The sequence below is a fragment of the Urocampus carinirostris genome, chromosome 8, assembly GCF_059441175.1.
Source record: "Urocampus carinirostris isolate Australia breed hairy pipefish chromosome 8, RoL_Ucar_1.0, whole genome shotgun sequence".
In the NCBI taxonomy this organism is placed as follows: Eukaryota; Metazoa; Chordata; class Actinopteri; order Syngnathiformes; family Syngnathidae; genus Urocampus; species Urocampus carinirostris.
Window position 1 is genome coordinate 17,718,592 of NC_142356.1, and position 25,802 is coordinate 17,744,393.

A 25,802-nucleotide genomic window follows, 5' to 3' on the forward strand; every position below is an offset into this window, starting at 1 on the left:
ATGGCTCCCTGGTGCTTTTTGAATAAACCACCGCTCCAAAATGTGCAGACTAGACTCAAAAAACTATTAAAAAAAGATTTCTTTTGTTTATTTATTCTATACTTTTTAAATATATATTTTTAATTCAATTTCTATTTTTCAATTTGATATATTTTATTATAATTGAAATTACATTTAAATCAATTTGATTAGAATACAATTTAGGTTTTTTTATTATTCCTACTGATTTAATGTTCATTTCTTCCCCAGGGCCATCACCACCCAAAATAAGCTCGTTTAACTGTCAAAAACATACCTCTGGCGACTTATTTTTGAATTTTTTTGTTATTGCTAAATGTTATTGCACTTCTTATGTTTGCACTATTGTCTCAATGCATTATTTGTCATTGCAGTATTATTACAACTTGGGCCAGTCTCGAAGCACTACCCTGTAAATATTTTGACTATTTATGCAGACTTTGTTTTTTACTTTTAGGTCTTTATTACGTGTTTATCCATCAGTGCTATGTCTATTTTGGTTTAAAATAATCTTCACAATGTTGTTATCAATGACAATAAAGACAATTCAATTTCTCTTCCAGGTGAAAGTGTGGGAGATCCCCTCCCATGGCCTGTTCAAAAACTTAACAGTGGCTTGGAAAGAGCTGCAGGGTCACAGCAGACGGGTGGGCCTCATCGAGTGGCACCCAACCGCAAACAACATCCTCTTCAGCTCGGCATACGACTACAAGGTAATTAGATACCACTCTAGTCTACCACCTGTATCAAATACTACAAGCGTTCACTAGACTGTATTACAATGCAGCTAAACTAGTTTTAACAATTCTTAGTAAGAGATGTATTTCTGTGTTAAAGGTCGCCTCCAGTATCACAAAATATACGTGTTATAAATATATATATCCTAGGTTATGATCTGGAACATGGACTGTCCAGAGCAAGTGATCAAAAATCCTGTGCGGACCATCAGCCACCACACGGATGTGGTGCTGTCTATGTCCTTTAACACGGACGCCAGCCTCATGGCCACCACGTGCAAGGACAGGAAAGTGCGGCTCATGGAGCCACGCACTGGGACGCTCCTACAAGTAAGAATCGGGAAAAAATTGCTTTGCTCACCACTTTCCTATTAGTCAGATACGGGATTTATCCATGTATAACCCCAAAATGAACTTAAAGTTTGGGTATGCGTTGTACACAAGGTTTTACCGTATTCGTGCAATGATAAATCAGATAAAAAATATCGCTGACAACAATTGCAAAACAATAGTTGAAATGGGAATCAAACATGTGTCATGGTGATTAGAGCGCCGAGTCCTAACCACTGGACCACCAGTGATCCAGATGACATACAAAAAGGAATTAGACTCTATCCCATTATCACGCTATTTTTACTCATATAGCCTTTTGTCTAAACACTAAAAAAAGTGTGACGATGAGATTAAATCTGATGACTTTTCATGTGTCACGTACATCACTGGTGGGCCAGTGATTAGGATTCGGTGCATCCAACCACAAAAATTGAGTTAAGAAAAAAATCCAACCCAATTTTATACTAATTTTAATCAAACATTACAGGTGTTATACACAAATAAATGCGGTAATATTCCATCTAAAAGTGCAATAGCTACCCATTCTATTCATTTTGGGAGCCATTTATGCAGGAAGTTTTTATCTTTGGAGAGTGTCAGGTGTTATACCTCAAACTCCCAATGGAATATCTTCACATTCTGGCCTCCCTTTGAAGGCAGGAACTCTGCCTAATTTATCTCCCACTCCTCAATGTTGTCTGTCCCTGTTACAAATATTATCAGTTGTTTTTGATACAACATGAAAAAGATTGCCTCTTAGGTATGTTTACATGCAGGCAATAATCCAATTGGAGACGGACTAATGCCGGTATTCTGATTATGTAAACTTTAAAGCTATGTAAACGCGCATATTAATCCGATTAAGGTCTAGTTCAACTGCGAGTAATCTTATTACAAAGGTTGGATGAGTCCTTCTATTTTCTGATTGTGCATAAATATTTAAATAAATGCATCCTGCATTTATACGCATACGGGAAATCCTATAGTTTGTGCGCACATGAATTTTCCGTCATCCGGGATACTTGTGTGCCCCAAAGCACAATGGAACTTAGTACAGGGGTGAATGATGCACTCAAACTCTCATTCACTCAAAAAGCCTCATGTGTATTGATTGAATTCATCGGGACATTTCTATTTTATTTTCTGCCTCCGTTGCAAAAGTGCCATAGTTGTTGTGGATGTCACAGTTGTATCCTCCCATTTATAGTGGATAGTGCTATGCTTTTGGCTAACCACGTATGATCACATCTTGTAAACAAGAGCAATGGAGCGGAGGAAACAAGCCAATACTTTGTTGAATACGGTGATTAAAATGAAGGAGATCTTTTTTTTTTTATTTGATGCCAAGAGCCAAATGAGGAAACCACGTCTATTTGCGTAGCAACGTTGCTTGTGCTTACAGGACCAGACACAAAAACCAAACCTGGAACTTAAAAATGCAAGGACTAAAGTAACAAAGACACCAGAAATAAGAGTTATTCCTTTAAAAAAAAGTATTTATTTTCTTAAATAAATTATTATTATTATTGTTATTAAAATTATTAATGATATTTTATGATTATTATTGTTATTAGAATATTAATAATAACCTAAATATTTTTTATACTATTTTTCACATAATGTTACGATTGTTGATTTTTCAACAAAGAAGACTAAATTCAAGATTTAAAGAAAAGAAAATGTTTAAAATGGGTGTAATTTAGGAGAAGTAAATGGAAGGAGGCCAAGAGGAAGGCCGCGATTGACGTGTATGGATGGTGTTATGAGTGCACTGCAGGAAAGAGGTCTAAATATAGTGGAAGCTAGAGCTCTTATTGGTAATAGGAATGAGTGGAGAGGTGTTGTGAAAGTATAGTGGAATGTTTGGATGTGTTCTAAGGGATGGGCAGGGCACCTGTATGATGCGGCCGCGGTAAACCAGTGAAAGCTGTCGGGCCCTGCTGTTGAACAGAAGAGTGTGTTGTGTCACCCTGACCCGAGTGACACGGCCGCTTTCTTGTGTCCCATTTCATCTGGAGGGATGAAAGCATGACCAACTTGGGTGCCGAGGTTCTTAACTTGTATGGGTGTTTGGGCATTTGGGTTGGCCATGGTCCAAACATTTTTGTGTGTGTTTTTTGCCACTGTTTTCCTTTTTTAAATTTTCTTTGTTTTTGAATGTGTTTGTCTTGCTGTCGGTCACCCCTCTCAAGGGATATGACCAGGATAGATAGATAGTGTCAGGAGGACCAGAACAGAGCAGGAGACCCCAGAGCGTTCGTTACAAGTCTTTATTTGGGGAAGTGTACAGGGTTAGCGGGAGACGCGATGACCGTCGGACGTCAGCAGCAAAGCCGTGAAGACAACTTCGAAACACGTAGCCAATCGTAGCGTGGGACGGAAGCAGGTCGAGTTTACCGGGACTGGAGAGAAGATCGTAGCGTGGGACGGAAGCAGGTCGGGTCGGAGGCAGGCAGAATCAGGTAAACAAGTCAAGAAGGCACAGGTAAATCAGGAGAGTCAAACGGGGTACAAAAGTAATCCTCAGACGACGAGGTCTCGGCGTAGCGTGCTTAAAAAGGGAACATAAACCAATCAGGAAGCGCATTCCAGCGCGTCAGATGATTACCCCAGGTGGCTCCACTTCGGTAATCATGACAGATAGATAGATAGTAATTTCTGGAATATGCTGGAATGTAATGTTTCATGACGTTAAAGTTCCCGTGTATTTTGACGCTTTGCCCAGGAAGCCAACTGCAAAACGCACAAAGCTAGCAAGGTTGTGATTCTGGACAACGTCAACAAGCTGCTCACCTCAGGAACGTCTAGATGGAACGACAGACAAATTGCGCTCTGGGACCTGGTAAGGATCACCAACTTTCAAATTTTACATTTATCATTTTATTTTATACATTTTTTAAACAAATGTAACTTTACAGACAACCTATTCATTAAACAACTCAATGCTGTTTTAAAAGAAAACCATCATACATGAAATGAAATATTACCAATGCGATTTTAAATGAATATTTTGTATTTTATTTTGCCATCTTATCATTTAGCACGTTTGACATGTGTGACATGGTTTGCTCCAAGCTGTGATTATGAATCCACTTGAAACCTCTACAAGCATTTGTAGTGATGAGAACTTATGTCACGTGGCAGCTACAGATTATATTCCTCTGACCTGATTTTGGCTGTGTGTCCAAGAGATGGACATCCCTTCCAGCACAGCACAAAAAAAAACTGTTGGTTGAAACCAAATACGCTTTTAGTTGTCAACTGTGGAGATGAAAACCTGAATCAGAACAAACATGTAAATGTAAGAAGATCACCTCAGACAACCAGATGAATTACTCAAGTACAGTGTTTTTTAATCAGGGATACCTTTTCTAGAGTGATGCAAGGAATTGTCCAGTTTTATCTTTACAAAATAAGAATTCCGTTTGTCCTGTTTTTTGTCTGCTTCCGGTGATTAGCAAGGTAACTATAATACTCATCCATATCAGTAGGTGGCAGAAGATTTCTTTTTTTTTTTACTAATTATTTGCTAATGAGGTATTCCAGTGAAAAATATGAAATCATTAATTGTGTTTGATGAAGCCTTTTAAGATTGTGCTACCCCAAAAAAGTTAAATAGAGCGAAAATCTTAATTTTGCTGATTGTATTTATTTACAAGAAAAAAGAACCTCGTAAAGCATTTTTTCATTCAATTGGCAGATCACTGTTGCAAATTTTAAATATTGTTTTTTGTTATACTTTTTGGAAAAAAAACATGAAGAAATATATAGTAAAACTTGGAAAACAGGTTAAAATGTAACATGATAATTGAAGCTTTAATAAAAAACATAAACTGGTGCCAGGAATTAATTTTAAAATATTTTCGACGGCCTTTTTTAAGCCAAGGCACACAAAAATCTTGGAAGTACACTGTCCAAGTGTAGAAATTAATTCCCATTACCAATTCCATGTTGCCTGAATTGACGGCATAATTTTTTTTAGCCCAATCATAGGTGGTCACAATGGTATAGGAAACAATACAGGTTAATCATATTGGTTAATCATTTTGCTGTAATTTTTTTTAATATATTTTATTATTGTATTTAATATTTTTGTTTTCTTTACCATTGGAACAATTCCTTTTTTTATTTGATTATTAAATTGAATAACCAGTTTCACGTCTGTTTTGTTCAAGCTGAAATTATTATGTTGCCTGAATTGACTGGATAACGTTTTTGTTTTTTTAATTTGTGGTCACAATGGCTCAGTATATATGTTATTCGTTTTGGTTTACAGTCATTTTGGATTTAGGTTTTTTTCTTAACTGTTTTACTATAGTTTTTCTTGTTTTTCTATAAAATGAATACTTAAAATGAGCAAAAATATTTTCTTTTTGTTTTTACCACTTTTAAACTTTTTTCAAAGTAAAAATATTATTTCAAATCAGCAGAATTATGTGCTATACATTAAAAAAACACCAATATGGTGTACCAGTGTCTGACATTGAAATCCACCTTCAATTTACAGTAAATGCTATAAAATTTTACATTTCAGCTTTTTTTTTTTATGGAATATTATTCTGTATTACCTTCATATTTGAAAAAAGTACCGTTTTTGGGTACAGCTCGTGTACACGTTTCAGTAATATTTTACAAAAAGGAGGACTTTTGCAACATTTTGATGAGTCCAGTAGGGTCCTAGCCAAGAGAAAGAAAGAAATAAGTGTAGTTTTCATTTAGTACCTGCATATTAGTATAGCGCTGTTCCCAGTGGCCATGGCGTACACAGCAGTGAATAAATTGGATGGCATCATTAAATCACACAGCACACAACTGTTCACCTCTTTGCATTTTATTACGTTTTTCCTCTTTTTGGAGGAGGTGGTCTCAAACATATGCACTATATACATCAGTACGCACAGTATATACCAGTGGTGGTGAACACGTGGCTCAAGAGCCGCATGCGGCTCTTGGCCAATAAGAATGCGGCTCTTTGCCTCATCATATTTTCTATATACTGTGGCTCTTTAATTTGTTTCATGTTTAGTTTTTTTTTCGTGTGTATTGAGGGTGGACACTTTCCTTGAAATCAACACAAGAACAATACTTGTTGTATTGCAAGGAGAGGATTGTGTTATGGGAAATAATATGTTTTTAATTGTGTGTGTTTGTCTGTGCGTGGTGTGGCTCTTTGACTCTCACAGTTAAAAATGTCGGCTCTTTGTGTCAAACTTGTTCGCCACCCCTGGTATATACGTTATAGCGTGATTTAGTTGAGTGGTTGTTGGTTTGTCGATTGGGCGTGCAAGCAGGATTATGTCCGAAGTGAAGGATTAGAGATAGTGTATGTTATTTCTTAATTCTCTGAGAGAGAGGCTTTTTATATTGCAGAGAATCTATATGAGCATTAACATTACATTGCATGTGCAGTATTTGAAATCGTCTGCATATTTGTTATAACTTATTACTTACATGCAATTTCAATCAAACAAGAATAGTTTTTGTTGTTGTATTTGACCTCTTGGACGTACCTTAAAATTAAACCGTCGTTTTTTTCTCCCACTTTAAGTTGTATTGTAGTTCCAGTTCAGTTTGATTTAATTTCTAATCAGTTTAATTAACAGTTTACCCCTCAGTTATTTGCTACATTTCATTCTACAACACCTTTTATTGAATTTCAACAAATTGTTTTAATTATTGGCTTAATTATGCGTGATCATTTTAATTGTATACCTGTGTTTTATTTTATTGAAAAAATTAAATAAAAGATCTAATTTAAGCCCTTTTGTTGAATTTTGTTTTATTTTCCAACCTAAATTGTTTAACTTTTTCCATCAGCCTTTTTTCATTTTATTGTTTTTTCATTATGTTTTGCTTTTTACAACTTCAGTTCAGTAGTAGGATTTTGGGGGTTATTCAATAAATCCAGATTATGTTCATGCATCCGAAATTATTCCCTCTTTTGTTTCTTTTTTTAGGACGACTTGTCAGTGCCTTTGTTACAAGAAAGCCCTGATGGATCATCGGGGTTTCTTTTTCCATTCTATGACCCTGATACTCACATGCTCTACCTGGCTGGGAAGGTGAGTGCCTTGTCCAAATGTGTATAAAAACTGTATTTTTCTTATTGTAACAACTGTTTTTATCTTATTCGCCATTTCTATTTTTGCACCATGGAGCTGCAAGGATTCTGGATAAAAATAACACAGCAGATTACTAAAGAAAACTGTCTTCAAACAGATAAAAATAACCGTATTTCTTTCCCGTTGAGTATTTTTTGGTCAAAATGTTACCTGAATCTTTTTGCAGTGTGGAGCTGCAAGCATTAAGGGCATAGTATAAGATTAGATATACAGTAAAATAGGAAAAAAAAAATACTTTAATTGAGCAAAATTATCAGATAAGAATAGGATTTTGTGTGCTAGATTTGTTTTTCTTTTTTATCACTAAGTTTTTTTTCTTTTTTTTTAACTAGACTGTATTGAGCTGCAAATATTTGAAGAAACAATACAGTAAAATAAAGATACCAAACAAAATGAAAATATTTATTTGACACAAAGCAACATTTTTCTCTTTAAGATTACATTTTTTATATTTCACTCTCTCTTTTTTTTTTTTTTAATTGCACTATTTGCTGTGTTAAGCTGCAACCATTTAGGGAAAACATATCATAAACGGGAAAAAAGCGTACAGTTGGTTAAGAAGAAAAGTATTTGAAAGTATTTGAAGTTATCTGATAACAGAACAGTAAAGTGTTGCTAGGATGGTTGAATTGATACTTTTGTCTTTTTCTCAAATTTTAACTAGACAGTTTGAGCTGCAACTTCTATGTAGTAAAATTAGGAAATAAGGAAAAAACATTGAAAAATTAGCAAACCCATTCTGTCAGCCAACTGAGGGATTATCCGTCCCTTTAATACTTATTTCTCCATTTTTATTTATGAATTTACAGTGTGCATCATTGTTGTGATGATCACCGCTGCCATCTAGTGGTGGCAGGGCAGAAGTTTAAGTACCGTATTTTCCGCACTATAAGGTGCACCTAAAAGCCTTTATTTTTTTCAAAAGCTGACCATGCGCCTTATAATACAGTGCACCTTAAATATGGATCAATATTAAGTCGCAAAGTCTTGCAACTAAAGTGAGCAGCCGCCGACTAGATTTTCCCCCGAAGGCGAAGTCGTCCGCGGTGTATGCTGGGATTTATATACCGGCGTTTCATTTCCTAACCAATGTGTCAATCATCATTTAAATCAGTCACTATTGGCTAAAGTTATTCAGAGGTAAAGGGGGTGGACCCTTTTGATCATTTACAGGCTCGCATAGGCTAAAGGGGCAAAACAAAGCCTACAATTGGCCAAAAAAGATGAATGTGAATCACACGTTGGTTGGGTTGCACTACGGCATAGAGAAAACATTTTTTAATATTCTGTATTTGTAAATATTTTACTCTGCTGGATTTACTACACTCACGGTTGTAAGAAGTATCATTAATGAACGGGAAGGCTGCAAGAGAACTTGGGTGAGCAATGCGGATTTATATTTTCCCGGTATCTTGTTTTAGAACGATCTTGATGTTTCTGTGATGAGTCTATTTTTAAACTAAATTCAATTCAAAGTGTTTATTGTCATATGCACAGTAAAGAACCCCGTTTACCTGCACAATAAAATTCTTCCTTTGCTGTCGACACAGTTGCCAGCAAAAAATAAAATGGAAACTAAGAAATATTTGTATTTGCTTCTTTGCAAGCTTTGGGAATGTTAAGGGGGAAATAAGTTTGACTGAACTATCTGACTGTTTTGTCGATGTTCCCATTGTAGCGCCTTATAATCCGGTGCGCCTTATGTATGGAAAATATAGGACCAAAAACTATTTTGGGGGGTGCGCCCTATAACCCGGTGCGCCTTATAGTGCGGAAATTACGGTACTTTGTTTTTCTTGGGACAAGCAAATATTTTCCGTGACTGCTCCTAACTGCAACTCCTGTTAGTCAATGTGCCATTTTTTTTTGTACTCACTCACTTTCCATTGGCGAAAATGTGCTTTTGTCTTCTTCAGGGCGACGGAAACATCAGGTACTACGAGATCAGTTCAGAAAAGCCATACATCCATTACTTGACCGAGTACCGTTCCAATTTACCTCAGAAAGGAATGGGTAGGTTACATACACCTCAGTCTTTTTTTTGTACATTTTGTTATTCACTGACAGCCAGTGTGGGGCAGATTACTGAAAAATAGTTATTCGGTACCGTTACTAGTTGCTTCATTTTAAAAAGTAACGCAGTTAGTCCCCAATCTTGGGAGCTTGCAGACAAGCACTTAGCCGAGACACTCCATACACATTTTGTTTCTGGGCTTTAAACAACTTAAAGGTCTCCTATACAAATTAACATGACTTGACTTGAATCTTCTCTATTTCTCGGTCTAAGACTTATGGTGTATTACAAAAATAATTTTACAAAAAAAAAAGACCAAAATTCAGTGCAGACGGCAAGGAGAAGGAATGCGCGCGCCGTGTGAATAGCTCTCTCCATTCCAACTGTTTACCCAATCGAATTGCTCTGGGTGCTTTGCGAGAGCTTTTGGCCGTTTACAGTTTGGTTTGTGGCTTTCCATCACAAAGTGTCTCCACAATAAACATGGATTATTTAATAAGCTTCTTTATCAAGGATTATTTACCAATCTGTTAGTGTGACTGTAAAATTTAGTCAAGACTGTGCCCTATATATAATGGACCGAACTCTTTGGGAGTTAGTGTTGTCTTGGCTTAGCAGGTGCCAAGATCAATTCCACATAGATCAGCACAGTAAGTAATTGTGCATGTTCTATTTTATCTCCGAGCTCGATATACTTATTAAAAGGGCCATATATGGCACGCACGCCACGGGCTTCTGACCCCTGACGTAAATGATGCAGGAGTGTTGAACAGGTAGTCAACATTGTAATACATGATCTTCCTTTAATGAGTAGCGAAATAACGCAGTAATGCACCATGTAGTAACTACATGTACACTGGAATTACAAAATGGTATTGATAACGTGTCACAGTACTCGTTTCTGAGGAAACTAATTGCATTCCAGAAACAAGTTCTTTTGTAACGAGTTAGTCCCAACACAAGAGGTCGACCGATTATCAGGCGGGCCGATTTTGTTCGCAATTACTGTTTTTTTTTCTCCACTCCCCTTTTTAACGTTGATTGAAACGCTGAGGAAGTGTCATGAACGTGCAGGCAACACCATTTTCTCACTCCCCTTCACGTGAACGCGAACTTAGATTTTCGTATGGTTCTCAGCTCTGCGCTTCCGATTGAATGTCGCGATCGTAGTCTGTCTAATGTGTTTATTAAGAAATCAACACTGGAGGCGACCCAATGTAGCTAAACGTTATAATATTCCTGACCACACAAGTCGGCTTTATATAGCGTACTAAAGTAGCCTTATTGTAGTATCAGTATTGTCACACTTCGCTGCCCGTCAGTGCCGAGGTAATGCCCATATCTGAAGAGCGGGATGACACTTCACACCAAAAAACAACAGCGACCCGAGGATGAAAGTGCTGGATGTGAGTCAGATCAGGAGGCTTTTTCTGCTACTCAGTACTTCAGTTTCATGTGGGGGAGCAAATCCCTACCCCAAAAAAACACCCTGGAGAGGGACGGGTGCCTTTTTTCCACAAAAAATGAGAGGCCAAAGACACACCACAGGGACGGGTTCTCTAACAATCATGGTGGTTAAGGGTTCTCTGAAACTCATAATATAGGAAACCGTGCAAATATACCATTGCATCCTATAATTTAGCTTTATATGAAAAAAATGTTTGTTACGTATTTTGAATAAAATTAGGATTAGCTAAGATTGCCTCATGTGCAGTCCCTTCTCAAGGTTTCTTTATTTTCCTCATGCTAAGGGATTGAGTTTTTCCTTGCCCTGGTGTAGGTTTTAGATCAGGGGATGGTGTAATAATAGTCTAAAGTTTGGAATAATCTGTGGTCTGTGCAGCCCTTTGAGACTCCTTGTGATTAAGGGCTATACAAAGGAACATGACTTGACTAGTGCATGTTTATTGTGAATAGTTGTTCACTGATCTTTGTAAACAGAGCACCATTGGGAATGAGACCCTGGTTTTACTGGATTTCTCCGAAAACAAATGTTTTAGTTTGAATTTATAATTTGACTCCCCTAGCTACTGTTTGCAAAGTAAAACACACTTCAAACCGATTGTGCTGTGTGTTTTGGGGATACTACCGAAAAATACCACACTTATTAGTCATGTTAAAGCGAAGGATTAGTCATGTAAGATGTGTTGAAATTCTAATGTATTTATTGTTAAAGGTTTCAGAGCGCTTTTAAATTTGTATTTGAATTCATAACAAATATTCTTTGCTTATTTTGGCAATTTTTAAAATTCTTACGCCAATTTTTCAACTTTTACAGCAAATAATTATTGGCTCTAAATATCGGTTATCGACCTTTTACGAATAATCGGTATACGTAAGTTATGTGTGAATGTTGGGAAGAGTACGGTGATGAAGTGTTCACGTGATGCGGTGGACATGGCGTTAGAAATATGGTTGCATGGACAGGTGCTGGAAGAAGTTGAAAGCTTATGGTACTTTGGTTGTGATGTGGCTGCAGTTGGTGGAATGGAGTGCGAGGTATTGCACAAAGTGAATCAAAAAAGCAAGGTTTTAGTGCTCTGAGGAGAGTGATGAGCAACAAGAGTATGAGTATGGACGTTAAGAGGGGACTGTATGAGAGTGTGATTGTGCCGACTGTGTTGTATGGTGCAGAGCCTGAAAGCAGATTTGAGAAGGAAATTAAATGTTTTTAAGATGAAGTGTTTGAGGAGTGTGTAAGGAGTGACAAGTTTGGATAGATTGAGAAATTAAATTGTGAGAGCCAGAACTGGTGTAGTAGTGGAACTGAGCAAGCGTGTGGATAAGAGAGTACTCAGTTGGTTTGGACACATGGAGAGGATGGATGAAGAGCGAATGTTGAAGAAGATCTACAGAGCAGAAGTCAATGGAAGGAGACAAAGAGGAAGACCGCGGTTGACGTGGATGGATGGTGTTATGTGTGCAGTACAGGAAAAAGGTCTAAATATAGTGAAAGCTAGGGCTCTTGTTGGTGATAGGAATGAGAGGTGTTGCAAAAGGATAGTGGGGTGTTTAGACGTGTTCTAAGGGATGGGCAAGAGACCTGTATGATGCGGCAGGGGTAAACCAGTGAAAGCTATCGGGCCCTTCTGTTCAACAGAAGAGTGTTTTGTGTCACCCTGACCCAAGTCACATGGCCGCTTTCTTGCGTCCCGTTTCATCTGGAGGGACGAAAGCATGACCAACTTAGGTGCCGAGGTGCTTAACTTGTTTGGGTGTTTGGGCATTTGGGTTGGCCATGGTCGGAAAAATTTTGTGTGTGTTTTTCCTTTTTTTATTATTTTCTTTGTTTTTGTGTATGTGTTTGTCTTGCTGTCGGTCACCCATCTCGAGGGATATGACCAGGTTAGATAGATAGATAGAAATAATCGGTATCAGCCATGAAAAATCCCATCGGTCGATCCTTACCCAGCAGCCCACTTAAAAGAACTTGGGTTTGACGTCTATAGCCATCAATAGCACCGAATGTCCAGATAATAATGAGAGTGATTCTGTTTGCCTGTTTTCAGGTGTGATGCCAAAACGAGGTTTGGACGTGAGTGTGTGTGAAGTGTTTCGCTTCTATAAACTGGTGACGGTCAAGTCTCTGATTGAGCCGCTGTCGATGATCGTCCCTCGCAGGGTAAGAGGTCCGACGCGCTAAACAGCATTTTTTTTAAGTGAAGTTTTTGACGTGGTGCTCGGCAGTCGGAATCGTACCAGGAGGACATTTACCCCATGACGGCCTCCAACAAACCGGCCTTGACTGCCGAAGAGTGGCTCAGCGGCATCGACAGAGGTTAGCATTTTAGAGTTAGGATTGTTTTTATTCTCATTGATAACAACGTGGTGAACATTGTATACGCCTAGATTTTTCGTGGCATTCCAGGATAAACATGTCAGGAAAAATATTTTAAAAACGTTTAAGTATAGTCAATATTTTCAAGGTAGTGCTTGTAGACCAGGGATCTCCAACGTTGTGCCCCCTAAGGACAGCTGAGGTGCCCGCAGACCTATTCTGAAAATAGCTCACCAGTGCTAGGTCATTGGGATTTTCTGAGTCTATATTTAACCCCTATTTTCAAAAATCAACCTGGTGATGACATAGTAACAACTTGATAAGTTGTTATTTTAGAATTTCAAATAAATAAATTCCAGTTCATGGGCATCATGGACAAAAACATCTATTCCAGTATTGATAATTATTTTTGAGCAATTAAATAAGAGAGTAGACTGAGAGTCTGTTTGTGTATTTAACAAATGTATTTATTCATCTTTTTATTTATTTAATATTAATTTGGATTCCAATTCATGTGTTCCATAAAGCGAATGGGCAAAAAGTGTGCAGTTTTTTTAGCTAGCTATCTCCCTGACTTTTGAGCTATGTTTCATATAATCTAGCTAGCTTTTTTTTTCTTAAAAAAGAAATGTTAATGCCCTCTAACTAACATTTTACTTTGTTAGTTGTGCTAGTTATCATGCTAAATTTTGGGCTGTGTTCTAGCTAGCTATCTAGCTTTGTTTTTAGCTTTCTATCTGACTATTTAGATGGCATTTACTCTTTTAGCTAGCTATCTAGCTCCATTTTGTTTTTTCCCCCGTTACCTCTTTATCTAACTATCAAGCTACCATTTTAGCTATTTGGCAAGCAATCCAGCTAGCTTTTTACATTTTTTACATTGTATCTAGCAAAAAAAAAATTGTAGTTATCAAGCTGTGGGCTCCTTTCTAGCTAGCTATCTTGCTTTGTTTATACCTTTCTATCCAACTATTTAGTTGGCTTTTTACTCTTTGGCTGGCTATAAAGCTCCATTTTGTTTTTTTACCCGTTACCTCTCTATCTAACTATCAAGCTATCGTTTTAGCTATTGAGCAAGCTATCTAGCTAGCTTTTTACTTTTTTTGCATTATATGTAGCTAACATTTTTTATCGTTATCAAGCCAAATTGTGGGCTCCTTTTTAGATGGCCTCCTTTGTTTATACCTTTTTATCCGACTATTTAGTCTGCTTTTTACTCTTTTGGCTAGCTATCTAACTCGCCTCTAGTTTTTTTCGTGTTTACTTTCCTAGCTAAAAAACAGGCTACCATTTTAGCTATTTAGCAAGATATCAAGCTAGCCTTTTTTTTGCATGCTTTCTAACTAACATCTCACATTTTTTGCTATCATCAAGCTAAAGCTTGGGCTCCTTTCTAGCTAGCTATCTAGGTTTGTTTTTAGCTTTCTATCCGACTACTTTGATGGCCATTTACACTAGCTCCCTTTTAGTTTTTTTTAACTTTCTAGCTAACATTTAAGCTACATTTTTTGGTTAATTGGTTAATTTGGTTAATTGGCCGGTCCAAATTGTCCCTAGGTGTGAATGAGCGAATGATTTGTCTGTCTCTGTGTGCCCTGTGACTGGCTGGCAACCAGTTCAGGGTGTCCCCTGCCCACTGCCCAAGGATGGCTGGGATGGGCTCTAGCACCCCGGTGACCCTACTGAGGATAAGTGGTGCAGATAATGGATAGATGGATATTTTCGGGGAATGACATTCATTTTCATTTTTTTAATTTTGCCTCTTTCTGAACTATTGCAGTATTCCTTTCTAAATAAAATGTATTTTTTTGGATGTATAAAATTTTACAAAAATTCTTAGAATTTTAGAATCTTTTTCTTTCAACATGTTATGTGGTCATTTCTTTAATACATTATTTCCAGACAATTATTCAATATGCAATGTAAATGTTTTCTTAAAATTATTTTTGTGGGGACATTAACTTAAATTAATGATTAAAACTATAATAAGCTTTACATTTTTTGGTACCTTTCCAATATTTATATACATACACACACACACATATATATATATATATATATATATATATATATATATATATATATATATATATATATATATATATATATCAACATTTTTCCTTTAAAATATTTTTATTCTGAATAAAATGGCACTTTTTTTTCCTAATTATTTAGTTTTTCTTTTAGAATTGTGTTTCTCTTATAAAAAAAAATCAAGTAATTCGAAGTTTTTGTTTCATTTCTTATATATTATTATTATCATAGTTCAAGAGTTATCTCCCATTGGAAAATTATTTGACTACATAATTGTTTTCCTTCATACTTTTTTTGTATTAAAGTTATTTTTTTCGTGGTATTATTTTCATTCGTTATGTTATGCATTATTTGAATTTCTTTTGTATATAATACATTACAGGAGCAGAACAGAAGGTTTAACTTACGGTAATTCCATAGTTACAACATTTAAACATCTTCACCCACAAATAAATTCATCAATTTATACCTTCAAATTTTACAGCAGTGGAAGTTATCCATCAAAAAACAACATTTCTCTTTCCCTATCACTGGAGCCAATGTGAAGTCACTGAAGTCTCCTTTAATCGTCGAGGAGCGATGATAAGTGAATGTAATTTGGTCCTTTGCCACAGAAGCCACCAATGACAACAACAAATAACAACATGTCTGTGTAGCAATGTGGCATTATTCTCCACAGTATGGTTGCCCTGGCACTGTCGTTTAGAAATATAGCGCTCACATTTTACACAACGCAGCGCTCTTTGGCTTTTTTTGATGCAGTCGTCAATATGTGCTCTCCTTTGTAATCGCCATCTTGAATGGTCACATGATCCGAAAATATGTAGTCGTCGGATTTTATGGTAACCCTTCTGTCAACTGAAGTTTTTTTCTCATAATAAGTCTACTTTTTCTACTGCTTAACATAAAGGCCCAGTGCTGATGTCGCTGAAGCCCGGCCATTCCGTGGAGGAGTCGTACGTCGAGACCAACAAGGGTCCGGGCAGGCCTCACAGTCGGACGTACATCCGAGAACAGACTGGCGCCAAAGACGACAACGGGGGAAAGTCGGAAAACAATGGCGTGGCCAATGATGGCAAGACGGCCGTTAGCAACGGCCAAGACTTTCTGCTCTGCTCGCCGCCCAAGACCGAAAACGAGGTAGTGACTAGTGGTTAGTTTAAATCAAATATATATTTCAAAATCAAAATGAAACATTTACATTCTTTAAGCGTTCCATCCTCTAAAACTGTAGGACCCTCGGATACAACATTTCGATTGTTCTCAGCTCAGGGATGCTGCTGGAAATGTGAATTTCCCTTCGGGGATGAACAAAGTATCTATCTATCTATCTATCTATCTATCTATCTAATCAGTCCTGAGGTGGGGATTGCAAAGTTCAATTGCTGTATAGTGGGGGATAAAAGGTTCATACTTTTGTTCATACCTTTGTCATGACCAATGTTCCCTCTAAGCTGCGTGTATGTGCAATTGCGCACTGCCCAGAGCTTTTCCACGCACAAGAAAATCTGGCCAGCTCACAAAAATCAGGGCTCGAACTTGCTAATTAAGAAGCAAATTAAGTCAAAGTTACAGTGCATGAAGGTAAAAAAACACAGGTTCCCCTGATGCTGTGTTATAAATACAGTATTTTGAAGTTAATGTCGGAGTAGAACGAAGTTGAGTAAAGTCAGTAGAGTTTTTCGAGAACCGGCTTCTCCGGCTCGGTTCACTAAAATGAGCCGGCTCTTTCGGGTCCCAAACGGCTAATCAGGTTGTTTTTGCCTCTTTAATCCCAACATGACTAAATATTATGTGAAACTATGCACAAAATGACTTAAAAGAAGGGGGGAATAGAACAAAAAAGAAAAAAATACCAAAATGAAAAAGTAGTGAAAAGCTAAGAAAAAAGAAACGAAAGGAAGAGAAAAAAACATTGTTCTTCCACTAAGAAATGTGATTAAATACAGTTCTGTAGGATGCAACTGACTAAATAAGCCCCCAAAAATGTCAGTAATATGCGACAAAAGATACCAGGAAAAAAAAGAAATGGAAATCTTGTGAAAGAATTGTAAAAACAAATGATGCTTGTAGGCCGTACAACCTTTGCAATCGTACATTAGTCAATTCATTCAAAAGTGAAAAATAATTTTGCATTGCCAAAAACTCAGCAAAATGTTAATTGAAGTCAAATTTTGGACATGTTTTGATAATGGCTTAGTTGCCACACTTGGGATTGCTGTTGCTCACTGTTGTTTCAAGCGTTGCTCACCGACTTTATGTGAACGCTCAGACCCGTGGAAAATTACAGGGAACATTGGTCATGACCAGTGTTCCCTCTAAGCTGTGCAATGGTGCACTGCTCGCATATTCTCAGCGCACAAGAAAATCTAGCCAGCGCACAAAAATGAGGGCTCAAAATTACTAATTAAGAAGCGACTTAAGTCAAAGTTACAGTGCATGAAGGTAAAAATACACAGGTTCCCCTGACGTTGTGTCCTAAATGCGGTATTTTGAAGTCGAGTCGAAGGAGAACGAAGTTGAGTAAAGTTAGTTTTTTCAAGAACCGGGTATTTCGGCTCGGCTCACTAAAAGTTTTCGGGTCCCAAATGGCTCTTCAGGTTGTTTTTGCTTCTTTAATCCCAACATGACCAAATATTATGTAAAATTATGCACAAAATGACTTAAAGGAAGGGGGGAATAGAACAAAAAAAAAATACCAAAATGAAAAAGTAGTGAAAAGTTGAGAAAAAAAGAAGGAAAAAATTTAGAAAAAAGCCAGAAAAAAAGAAAACAAAGAAATGTAGGAAAAAAGTAAATAGAGAACAAAAAGAAAAAAGTAACAGCTCGGAAAAAATACACACAATGAGATTTTTTTTAAAGGAATTTAAAAAAAAGTAGAAAAAACACGGAAAAAATAAGAAAGAGTTTGTGTTGCATTCAAATAATTTCCAATTATATGAAGTGAATCTTGAACATTGTTTTCCACTAAGAAATGTGATTAAATACCGTTCTGTATTGTGGAACCAACTAAATAAGCCCCCAAAAATGTTGGTAATATGCGACAAAAGATACCAGGAAAAAAAATAAATGGAAATCTTGTGAAAGAATTGTAAAAACAAATGACGTTTGTAGGTCGTACAACCTTTGCAATCGTACATTAGTCAATTCATTCAAAAGTGAAAAATAATTTTGCATTGCCGAAAATTTAGCAAAATGTAACTTGATGTCAAGTTTTGGACATGTTTTGATAAGGGATTAGTTGCCACATTTGGGATTGCTGTTGCTCAATGTTGTTTCAAACGTTGCTCACCGACTTTGTGTGAACGCTTAAATTCAAGCTCTTTTCAAGAACTTTCAAAACCAATTTTCCAATTCCTCCACTACCACTCAAAGGAGAAATCCAGTGTGAATAATGTATTTTGCAAAGAAATTATGCAATTTTTGATCTCGCATGTGCATTAATCAAAAAGTATGATTTTTCGATCTTGGGTAAATCACAATTATATTTGTGGATCTGAACAATACGTGTGTAAATATCATTGAGAGAAATCTCTCCCTGAAAAGGTGCTAAAAAGCAGAAAAATGAGCCAAATTTGGACTCATTCTAATGATACCGATTGCTCTAAAGCAGAGTGCATTCAATCTTTCAATATTAGAGACTTTTGGATGTTTTTCAAAGTATCTGTGTCTAAATTGGTGAAAAAATAGTTAAAGTTCATTGTTTTGCATTTTATCATTTATTTATAGCCATGAAGAGTTAATAACTTGATTTTATATTTTATTGTTTTGCGTTTTCAGGTATTTTGTGTTTTTGTTTAAAAGCTAAAAAATGAATTTATTTCACTTTTTTTGTAGATCTGTGAATATTTTAAGATATATTTCATGTGTTTTTAAGGATACCCTGCAAAACATATCAAATGACTAATTACCAAATAATTTGGTGCTTAATGCTTTATTATTATTGATAATATATCATTACACGAACAAAAAAAATCAGAGGTGTTTGGGAGCCGAAAGAGGCTCTTCTCAGTGAGCCAGTTTTCTAAATAGAGCTGTCCTCTTAGGTGCAACCAGTAGGGGGCAGTGATGCTTCACATGACAACGCCACAAGCCACCAGAGCGGGCGTGTCGGCGTAATTTTCACGCACTAAAAAAAAAACTCAGCCAAGAAACATGGCTGTGGCAACAGTTCCAAGCATTTTCAATTGCTTCACCCAAAATTAAAGGAATTTTCCTGACCTTGGAAAGACATCATATAAATTCAAACATTTTCAAGGATTTCAAGCACCCTGTTTATTTAGCCCGAGCTTTGTGTTGACCATTGCGTGTTAGCTTTAAGCTAACCGAGTTTTGCTAAGCCAACATTGGATGCATCTAATTGTTGTTAATGTTGTACATTCAAGAAAATGTCAAGTCAAGTCAAATCATGTTTATTTGTATAACCCTTAATCACAAGGAGTCTCAAAGGGCTGTACAGACCACGGACTATTATTACAGCATCCCCTGATCTAAAACTGACATGAGGGCAAGGAAAAACTCAAAAACCTCAACATGAGGAAAATGAAGAAACTGTGAGAAGGGACCACACATGAGGTCTAGGATGACCTTAGGCTACAATGGATGTTGCAATAACAAATAATACACAGATATTGTCAATATAAAGCACACCCCCAAAAAATAATCTTTTGTATTTTTCATGTATTCTTCATATATAAGGCGCATGGAATAAAAACTACAAAAGAGCTACCGCATTAGTATTTCATACACTTATATTATTACAATGATTGTACAAGCAAAAAAATGCTGCTGACCGAAATTGCGAAATATTGTCTTAAACCAAAGTAGAGGTAGCGAGAGCACCAAAACCCTAGTATACAGATGACATACGAAAAGGCATTCAATTTTATCTCATTAACACACAATTTTTACTCGCAGTGCCAGAAATGATTGATAGAGAAAAGAGGAATCAGAAAGTGGTCCTAAAAGATATAAACTCCCCAAAGCACGACGAGGGAAACCATTTTTTGCAGTAAAGGGGATCCGAAAAGCATTTCGTTCCATATCGATACGTAAAAACGTTATATGAGACTTCTCGTGATTAATGGCTACCCAAATCAACCTGACTCCACTCGAGCTGACGGCAAACTTCACCTGTTCCCGCAGCTTCGCGTGAAGTTCCACAAGCAGCAAGACGAAATCCGACGGCTGGTGGAACTTCTCCACCAGCGGGACGTACGCATCAAGCAACTGGAGTTGGAGATCAACAACGTGAAAAACTCTCACACATAAAAGTGCACATTTTTGTTTTTAGCGCTGTAAATACTCTCACTCATTTTTACCCACAGGCTTTTTTTATGAACTTGCACACATTTCATTTTATAACGCAGCTATGCAATTTTTTTCTAATAAGTTGAAAATCTGAAAAATGCTTCCTGCTGAAAAAGCAAAATCAAGATGTGTGATTGTATTTGAAAAAACTACATTTTATTGGTTGGCTTTAAAAAGTACACGGAAAAGAAGAAATAATATTGTGTAAAGTTGGAGGGCAGCACGGCGGATGAGTGGTTCACGCGTCTGAGGCACAGTTTTGAGTTCATTGGATCAAATCCGGCTACTAGCTTTCCTGTGTGGAGTTTGCATGTTCTCCCTGTGCTCGTGTGGGTTTCCTCCCACATTCCAAAAACATGTTAGGTAATTGGCCGGTCCAAATTGTCCCAAGTATGAATGAGTCTCTGTGTGCCCTGCGACTGTCTGGCAACCGGTTCAGGGTGTCCCCTGCCCACTGCCCGAATATAGCTGGGATGGGCTCCTCTAGAGTCTAAAACGACCATTAAAGTGTGGGAGGGCTAAAAAATATTGGCTAACCATAGTAGAAAATACACCAGGCAAAGACTTAAGTTTTTAAACCAGTTGCAACAGGGGAGAGGAGATCTTTCTATACTCTCTTCCTCAATCTCGATCTCAATCTCGGCCATCCCCCGTCGGTGTTTTATTGAAATACCAAGACATGGAGGTGGGGGTGGTCTTCACATTCAAACAAAGACAGGAAGATTAAGAGATGACAAAAGGGAACATCAAACTGATTAGAAATACACACCTTGAGCAAATACGTTTAAGCCTACTTTACAGCTCCAGCCCCCCCAGGACCCTACTGAGGCTAAGCAGTGCAAATAATGGATGGATAGATATTAAATAGGATAAAGGTTGTTTTCAGTTCAACCTAGTGTTTACGAGAAATCTTGTAAATTTATTTGTGTGCGGCGTGATTTTGAGATGATATTTCATTGTTTTATATAAAAGAAAATGTTAGTAATTATTTTGTAATGTAATATTTTTTCCTCACAGAATTTTGACAATAACAAGAAAATATGAGAAAATCAGAGTACGATTTCTACTATTGATTTGAGATGAGGAAAAAATTTGTTTAAAATTAAAACAATTCAAAATCGATAAATATTTTAACTTATTTCTTATGATTAATTATAAACAAATATATTTCAAGAATACCACTATAATTTGTTGGGGTTTGAAGTTCAGAAACAATTAATAACTTAAATAATTCATAATTATAATGTTTTAAATGACTAAAATTGATTCCGTTTTACTTTATTCACTATGTATTTGGACTTCTTTAAAAATATCTATTTTCTCCTCCGAGTGTCTGAAATAACATCTGCCCAGGGCGTCTTTTACGTCGGGCGTACAACTTACAAAACGTCTCCGCCCGGGTGGCTGACAGCTTTTTCAAGAAAGAAAGAAGAAAAAAAAAAAAGAAAGATTTTTGTTCAAATCAAACATTTGCTTTATTCCGATTTCGGAATCTTCCTTCGGTTTGGAAATTTCAGAATTTCGGTTCGTTTGGCAATTTGCATACTCGGCAGCCAATCGGAAGCCTGCATCGTATAACTTCGTGCTTCCGGACTTTCCCGAGTGTTATAAGGTCGTGCATTTGCATATCATTTTCTAAAGTAGACGCACAGAGAACACAAAAAAATGGATAAGTGGTTAGAAATGAAGCCAAAACTTCAGCCCCAGAAGAAATATTCAAAAGAAGCTAACAAAATTTATGATGCTACAAAACGTAAATGTACATTAAAAGCATCGTGGAAAGAGGAGTTCACGTGGCTTGTAGCAGATGATGCAACGCAAACATTGCATGAATGAAGATGAGTAAATCCAGGTACATACTGATGGCAGATGGAAAACAGCGATATCATATCCATGCAATGAATGTTATAAGTAGATTTATAATTAACTTAATTTTAAAGTGTCATATATTCTGATTATCAATCCTTAATACTTTGCAACAATGTTTTTTTATGGGGTTTTTTTTGCGATTAGTCGTCTTATAGTGTTTCAAATAGTGAAAAATGGGGTAGGCAACTTTATGGCAGGCAACTTTTCAGAGTTTTCCACCTTTTTGTCATGAGTTTCAGACACTGCTCCTCCTTAACTCGTTCCTGCACTTGACATCCAAACAGCTGGCAGTAAATGTATATTTTCTTTTTCATCAATAATAATTGAGTAGTATTATTTGACCACTAAATGTCTTCATATTGTAGTGCAACTAAAAATGAGTGCTGAAAGGCACAAGAAAGAATACAAATTACGAAAACTCCAAGTTCTTTTTCTTTTTTTACCACCGGGAGGCGCTAAATAATACACGCTGTACTTTCAAGTGAAAATTTGCAATTATTCTGATTTTTGACCTGACACGTTTATCCTGATAATGTTGCATTAAAATGGGTTGTCTTTTCTTTTTTTACATTATAAACCCCGCACACCCTCCATATTTTTGTTCTTGCAAAAATCAATCAATAAAAGGAGGATCCACATGTTTAAATTGAATTCAAAACAAAAAAAAGTGTAACTTCCCGTGACATTCATGAGGATGAGCAATCGGAAAAAGAATTAAGATGTTAAAAAGTTTTTTCTTTATAATATTTAAACAGCATCTCTTAAAAGGGACAGTGAGTATGATTTAGCACCTCCTAGTGGTTATTTTTTATATTACTTTATCGAGTTAAAAAAAAACTAATATTAATTTAAACAATAAGCAAAAGTACATGAACTATCATATAAATGCTTTTTTTAAATTTTGAACACATTTGACATTACATGACCGACATTTTGCGTGTAAGGGTACCCTAAAAAAACCAAAATCTTATGAAAGGCAAGGCAAAAACAAAGAAAAATGGTGCGGTTTGGTCATTTTGAGTCTTCAAAGTTTTTATTCTCCCTTGTGCTTTTTAGCACTCGTTTTACATTGCGCCAACATGGTGCCCACTAAGGACAGTTGAGGCCTCCCCCCCCCGGACCTGTCCTAAAAATAGCGCACCTGTGCTGAGTCATTGTGATTTTCTAGTGAAATCATTTTTTATTGGTTGACTGAGTCTATTTAAACCCATTTTTAACCTGGTAATAACGTAGTAATAACATGATCAATTGTTATTTTAGAAATTGAAAAAAGTGAGTTCCAGTTCACGGGCTTCAAGGACAAAAAATGTCTATTCAAGTATTTATAAATATTTTTAAGCAATTAATTAAAAGAATCTATTCGTGTATTAAATGTATTTATTCATCTTTTTTTATTCATTTGACTGGGAATACAACAAATTCCAATTTATGGCATTTATAAAGGGAATGAGCAAAAAAATCGCAGTTTTTAAGCTAGCTATTGGGCTAACTTTTTTGCTAGCTATCTTCCTACCTTTTTAGATATTTAGCAAGCTATCTAGCTAGCATTTTACATACCATCTAGCTAAACATTGACCTCTTTTCTGGCTAGCTACCTGTATATAGCTTTGTTTTAGCTTCCTATCCAGCTATTTACTTTATAGCTAGCTATCTAGCTACCTTTTAGTTGTCGTTTGACCTGTTTACCCTTGGAGCTGACTATCAAGCTACCTCATTAGCTATTCAGTAAGCCATCTAGCCAAGTTGCCATTTTAGAAATTCATATCTAAGTGGGTGCCCTTTGCGCTAATTGACCTAGCGATCAAATATTACACACTGTCTCTTTAAAAAAATTCCAAAAGTAGAAAAACTTTTGGCTTATTTTTCTTCTTTTCAGTGTACTGACGTAGCGCTTGTGTGGAGTTTCTTTTCGACGGTTTTGTGAATGTTTCCACCGCATCTGCAGCTTTTGTACATGCCGAGGCTTAACGTTAGCTTTCATGCTAATCTCCGGGCCCAAATCGGGATGCGGTGCTGCTAAACGAATGCTGGGGTTCATTTTTTGGGGGGGGGGAACACGAGAAGCCAACGCTGGTCTTTGCTGAGGTCGAGTCACTGTGAAAAAAAGAAAATAAATGTATTTAAAAGCTGACAATGAGCACCTTTTGTTTACTTGGTGTTAATTTTTATATTTAGCGGGAATAAAGTGGATCATTCATCCAATAAAAATGTTTTGTTTCCGAGTGAGTCATTTGATAATTTTCTAATCACAAAAAGAGGTAATCTGTGCACTCTTGTGAGCTTTTTATTTCTATATTGTTGGATATTCTGAATGATCTCGTTTTTCCTAGTTCCTATGTTATGCAACATTTTCAATACCAATTTTATTTGTTCATGTTGAATTAAAAATAGAATTTCGAGGTATATGAAGAGCAAATAAGCCCAGTCAAAATTATGTTCCAAATAACTAAGAACTTTGGGATGGGTGGAACAACAGCGTCCCCTTTTGGATAGTTACCGGACATACTAATTCACCATCTCCCATAATATCTGATAACATGAAGTTTTAAAGGTAATTAAAACATCCAAGGCAATGTATTGATAAAAAAATGTCTTACTGTATGTAATTATGTCGATTCGAGGGGCATTCTCAAGTACAGACCATTACACAAATTTCTTTGGCTTTTTAGCAAGTTTAGCAATTTCAAACACCGTCACCTGATACTGCGAGTATCAGATATCTAAGACCACGCCTATAAAGGCATGATTTGGTTGAGAGTCACTGGCCCATATAAAAAGATTTGGCTAAGCAAAAGCCGGTCTTTTTCACCTACCTGAATGACTCATCGCACGCCGCCATGGTGCGGCCGTGTGATGCCTGCACTGTGGCCTTGAGTTCAGCACGTGGGCCACACGTTGAGACTATATGGAGCATGAGACCAAATCGCCACAACAAAAAGTAAGAGTACGGTTTATGATTTAACACCATGTTTATTGGTTTTTGGGAACAAGGGGATCTCCCCAAATCAACTAGCATTATAGTGGGAAACTTTCTTTTTGTGCTAGTAACTTCGACTTTCAGCGGTCAAAAACTCCCCTAATCTCCAGCACCTCCACCTCCCTCTTTTTTGCCCCTATCATTAATTCTCTGTGTTAATAAATTGTGTGTTTTATTTCCATCGGCCTGGTTCATTGAATCCATTGTTTTGGAATTAGTAATTCATATCAGAACTCAAAGAACTTAAAGTAAAAATGTAATTCAATTTTTATCAGTATGAAATTTTAGCATAATTCAGAAAAAAAATTATGGTGTAGCACCAGCAACACCTAGAGGCAAATTCGTTTACTAATTGCCGTAAGGATTGAAACAAATTATTCTTAACGATTTTCAAAACTAGAGCTAAAAAAATCCCTACATATATAAACGTTTCTATTGATTTACTTAAATTGAAAAAATCCTCATAAGACTTGTGTAACGAGGTAAATATTGAATCTCTTAAACACTTTTAGGGTAAGTCGAGGAACAACTTTTTGGGTGTGGGCTGGTGGGTATCGGTTTTCTTTTAAGTTTAGTCGGGATTGTTTGTTTTTGTGTTGATTTGCGAAAA

The 25,802-nt window shown here is 36.6% G+C and overlaps 1 protein-coding gene across 2 annotated transcripts in view; it reads left to right on the top strand.

Annotated features, from left to right (window-relative positions):
- coro2aa (coronin 2Aa) overlaps positions 1-24,425 on the top strand; it is a 56,646-nt gene extending 32,221 nt beyond the window's left edge. For both annotated transcript variants that reach the window (XM_088341819.1, XM_088341820.1), the window contains exons 4-12: positions 582-731; positions 906-1,085; positions 3,814-3,930; positions 7,046-7,150; positions 9,127-9,223; positions 12,734-12,846; positions 12,912-13,002; positions 15,947-16,176; positions 20,182-24,425. In XM_088341819.1, the coding sequence (XP_088197945.1) occupies positions 582-731; positions 906-1,085; positions 3,814-3,930; positions 7,046-7,150; positions 9,127-9,223; positions 12,734-12,846; positions 12,912-13,002; positions 15,947-16,176; positions 20,182-20,307 (1,209 nt within the window). In that variant the 3' untranslated portion in view covers positions 20,308-24,425. The remainder of the gene's footprint in view (positions 1-581; positions 732-905; positions 1,086-3,813; positions 3,931-7,045; positions 7,151-9,126; positions 9,224-12,733; positions 12,847-12,911; positions 13,003-15,946; positions 16,177-20,181) is intronic.
- The last annotated feature ends 1,377 nt before the right edge of the window (positions 24,426-25,802 follow it).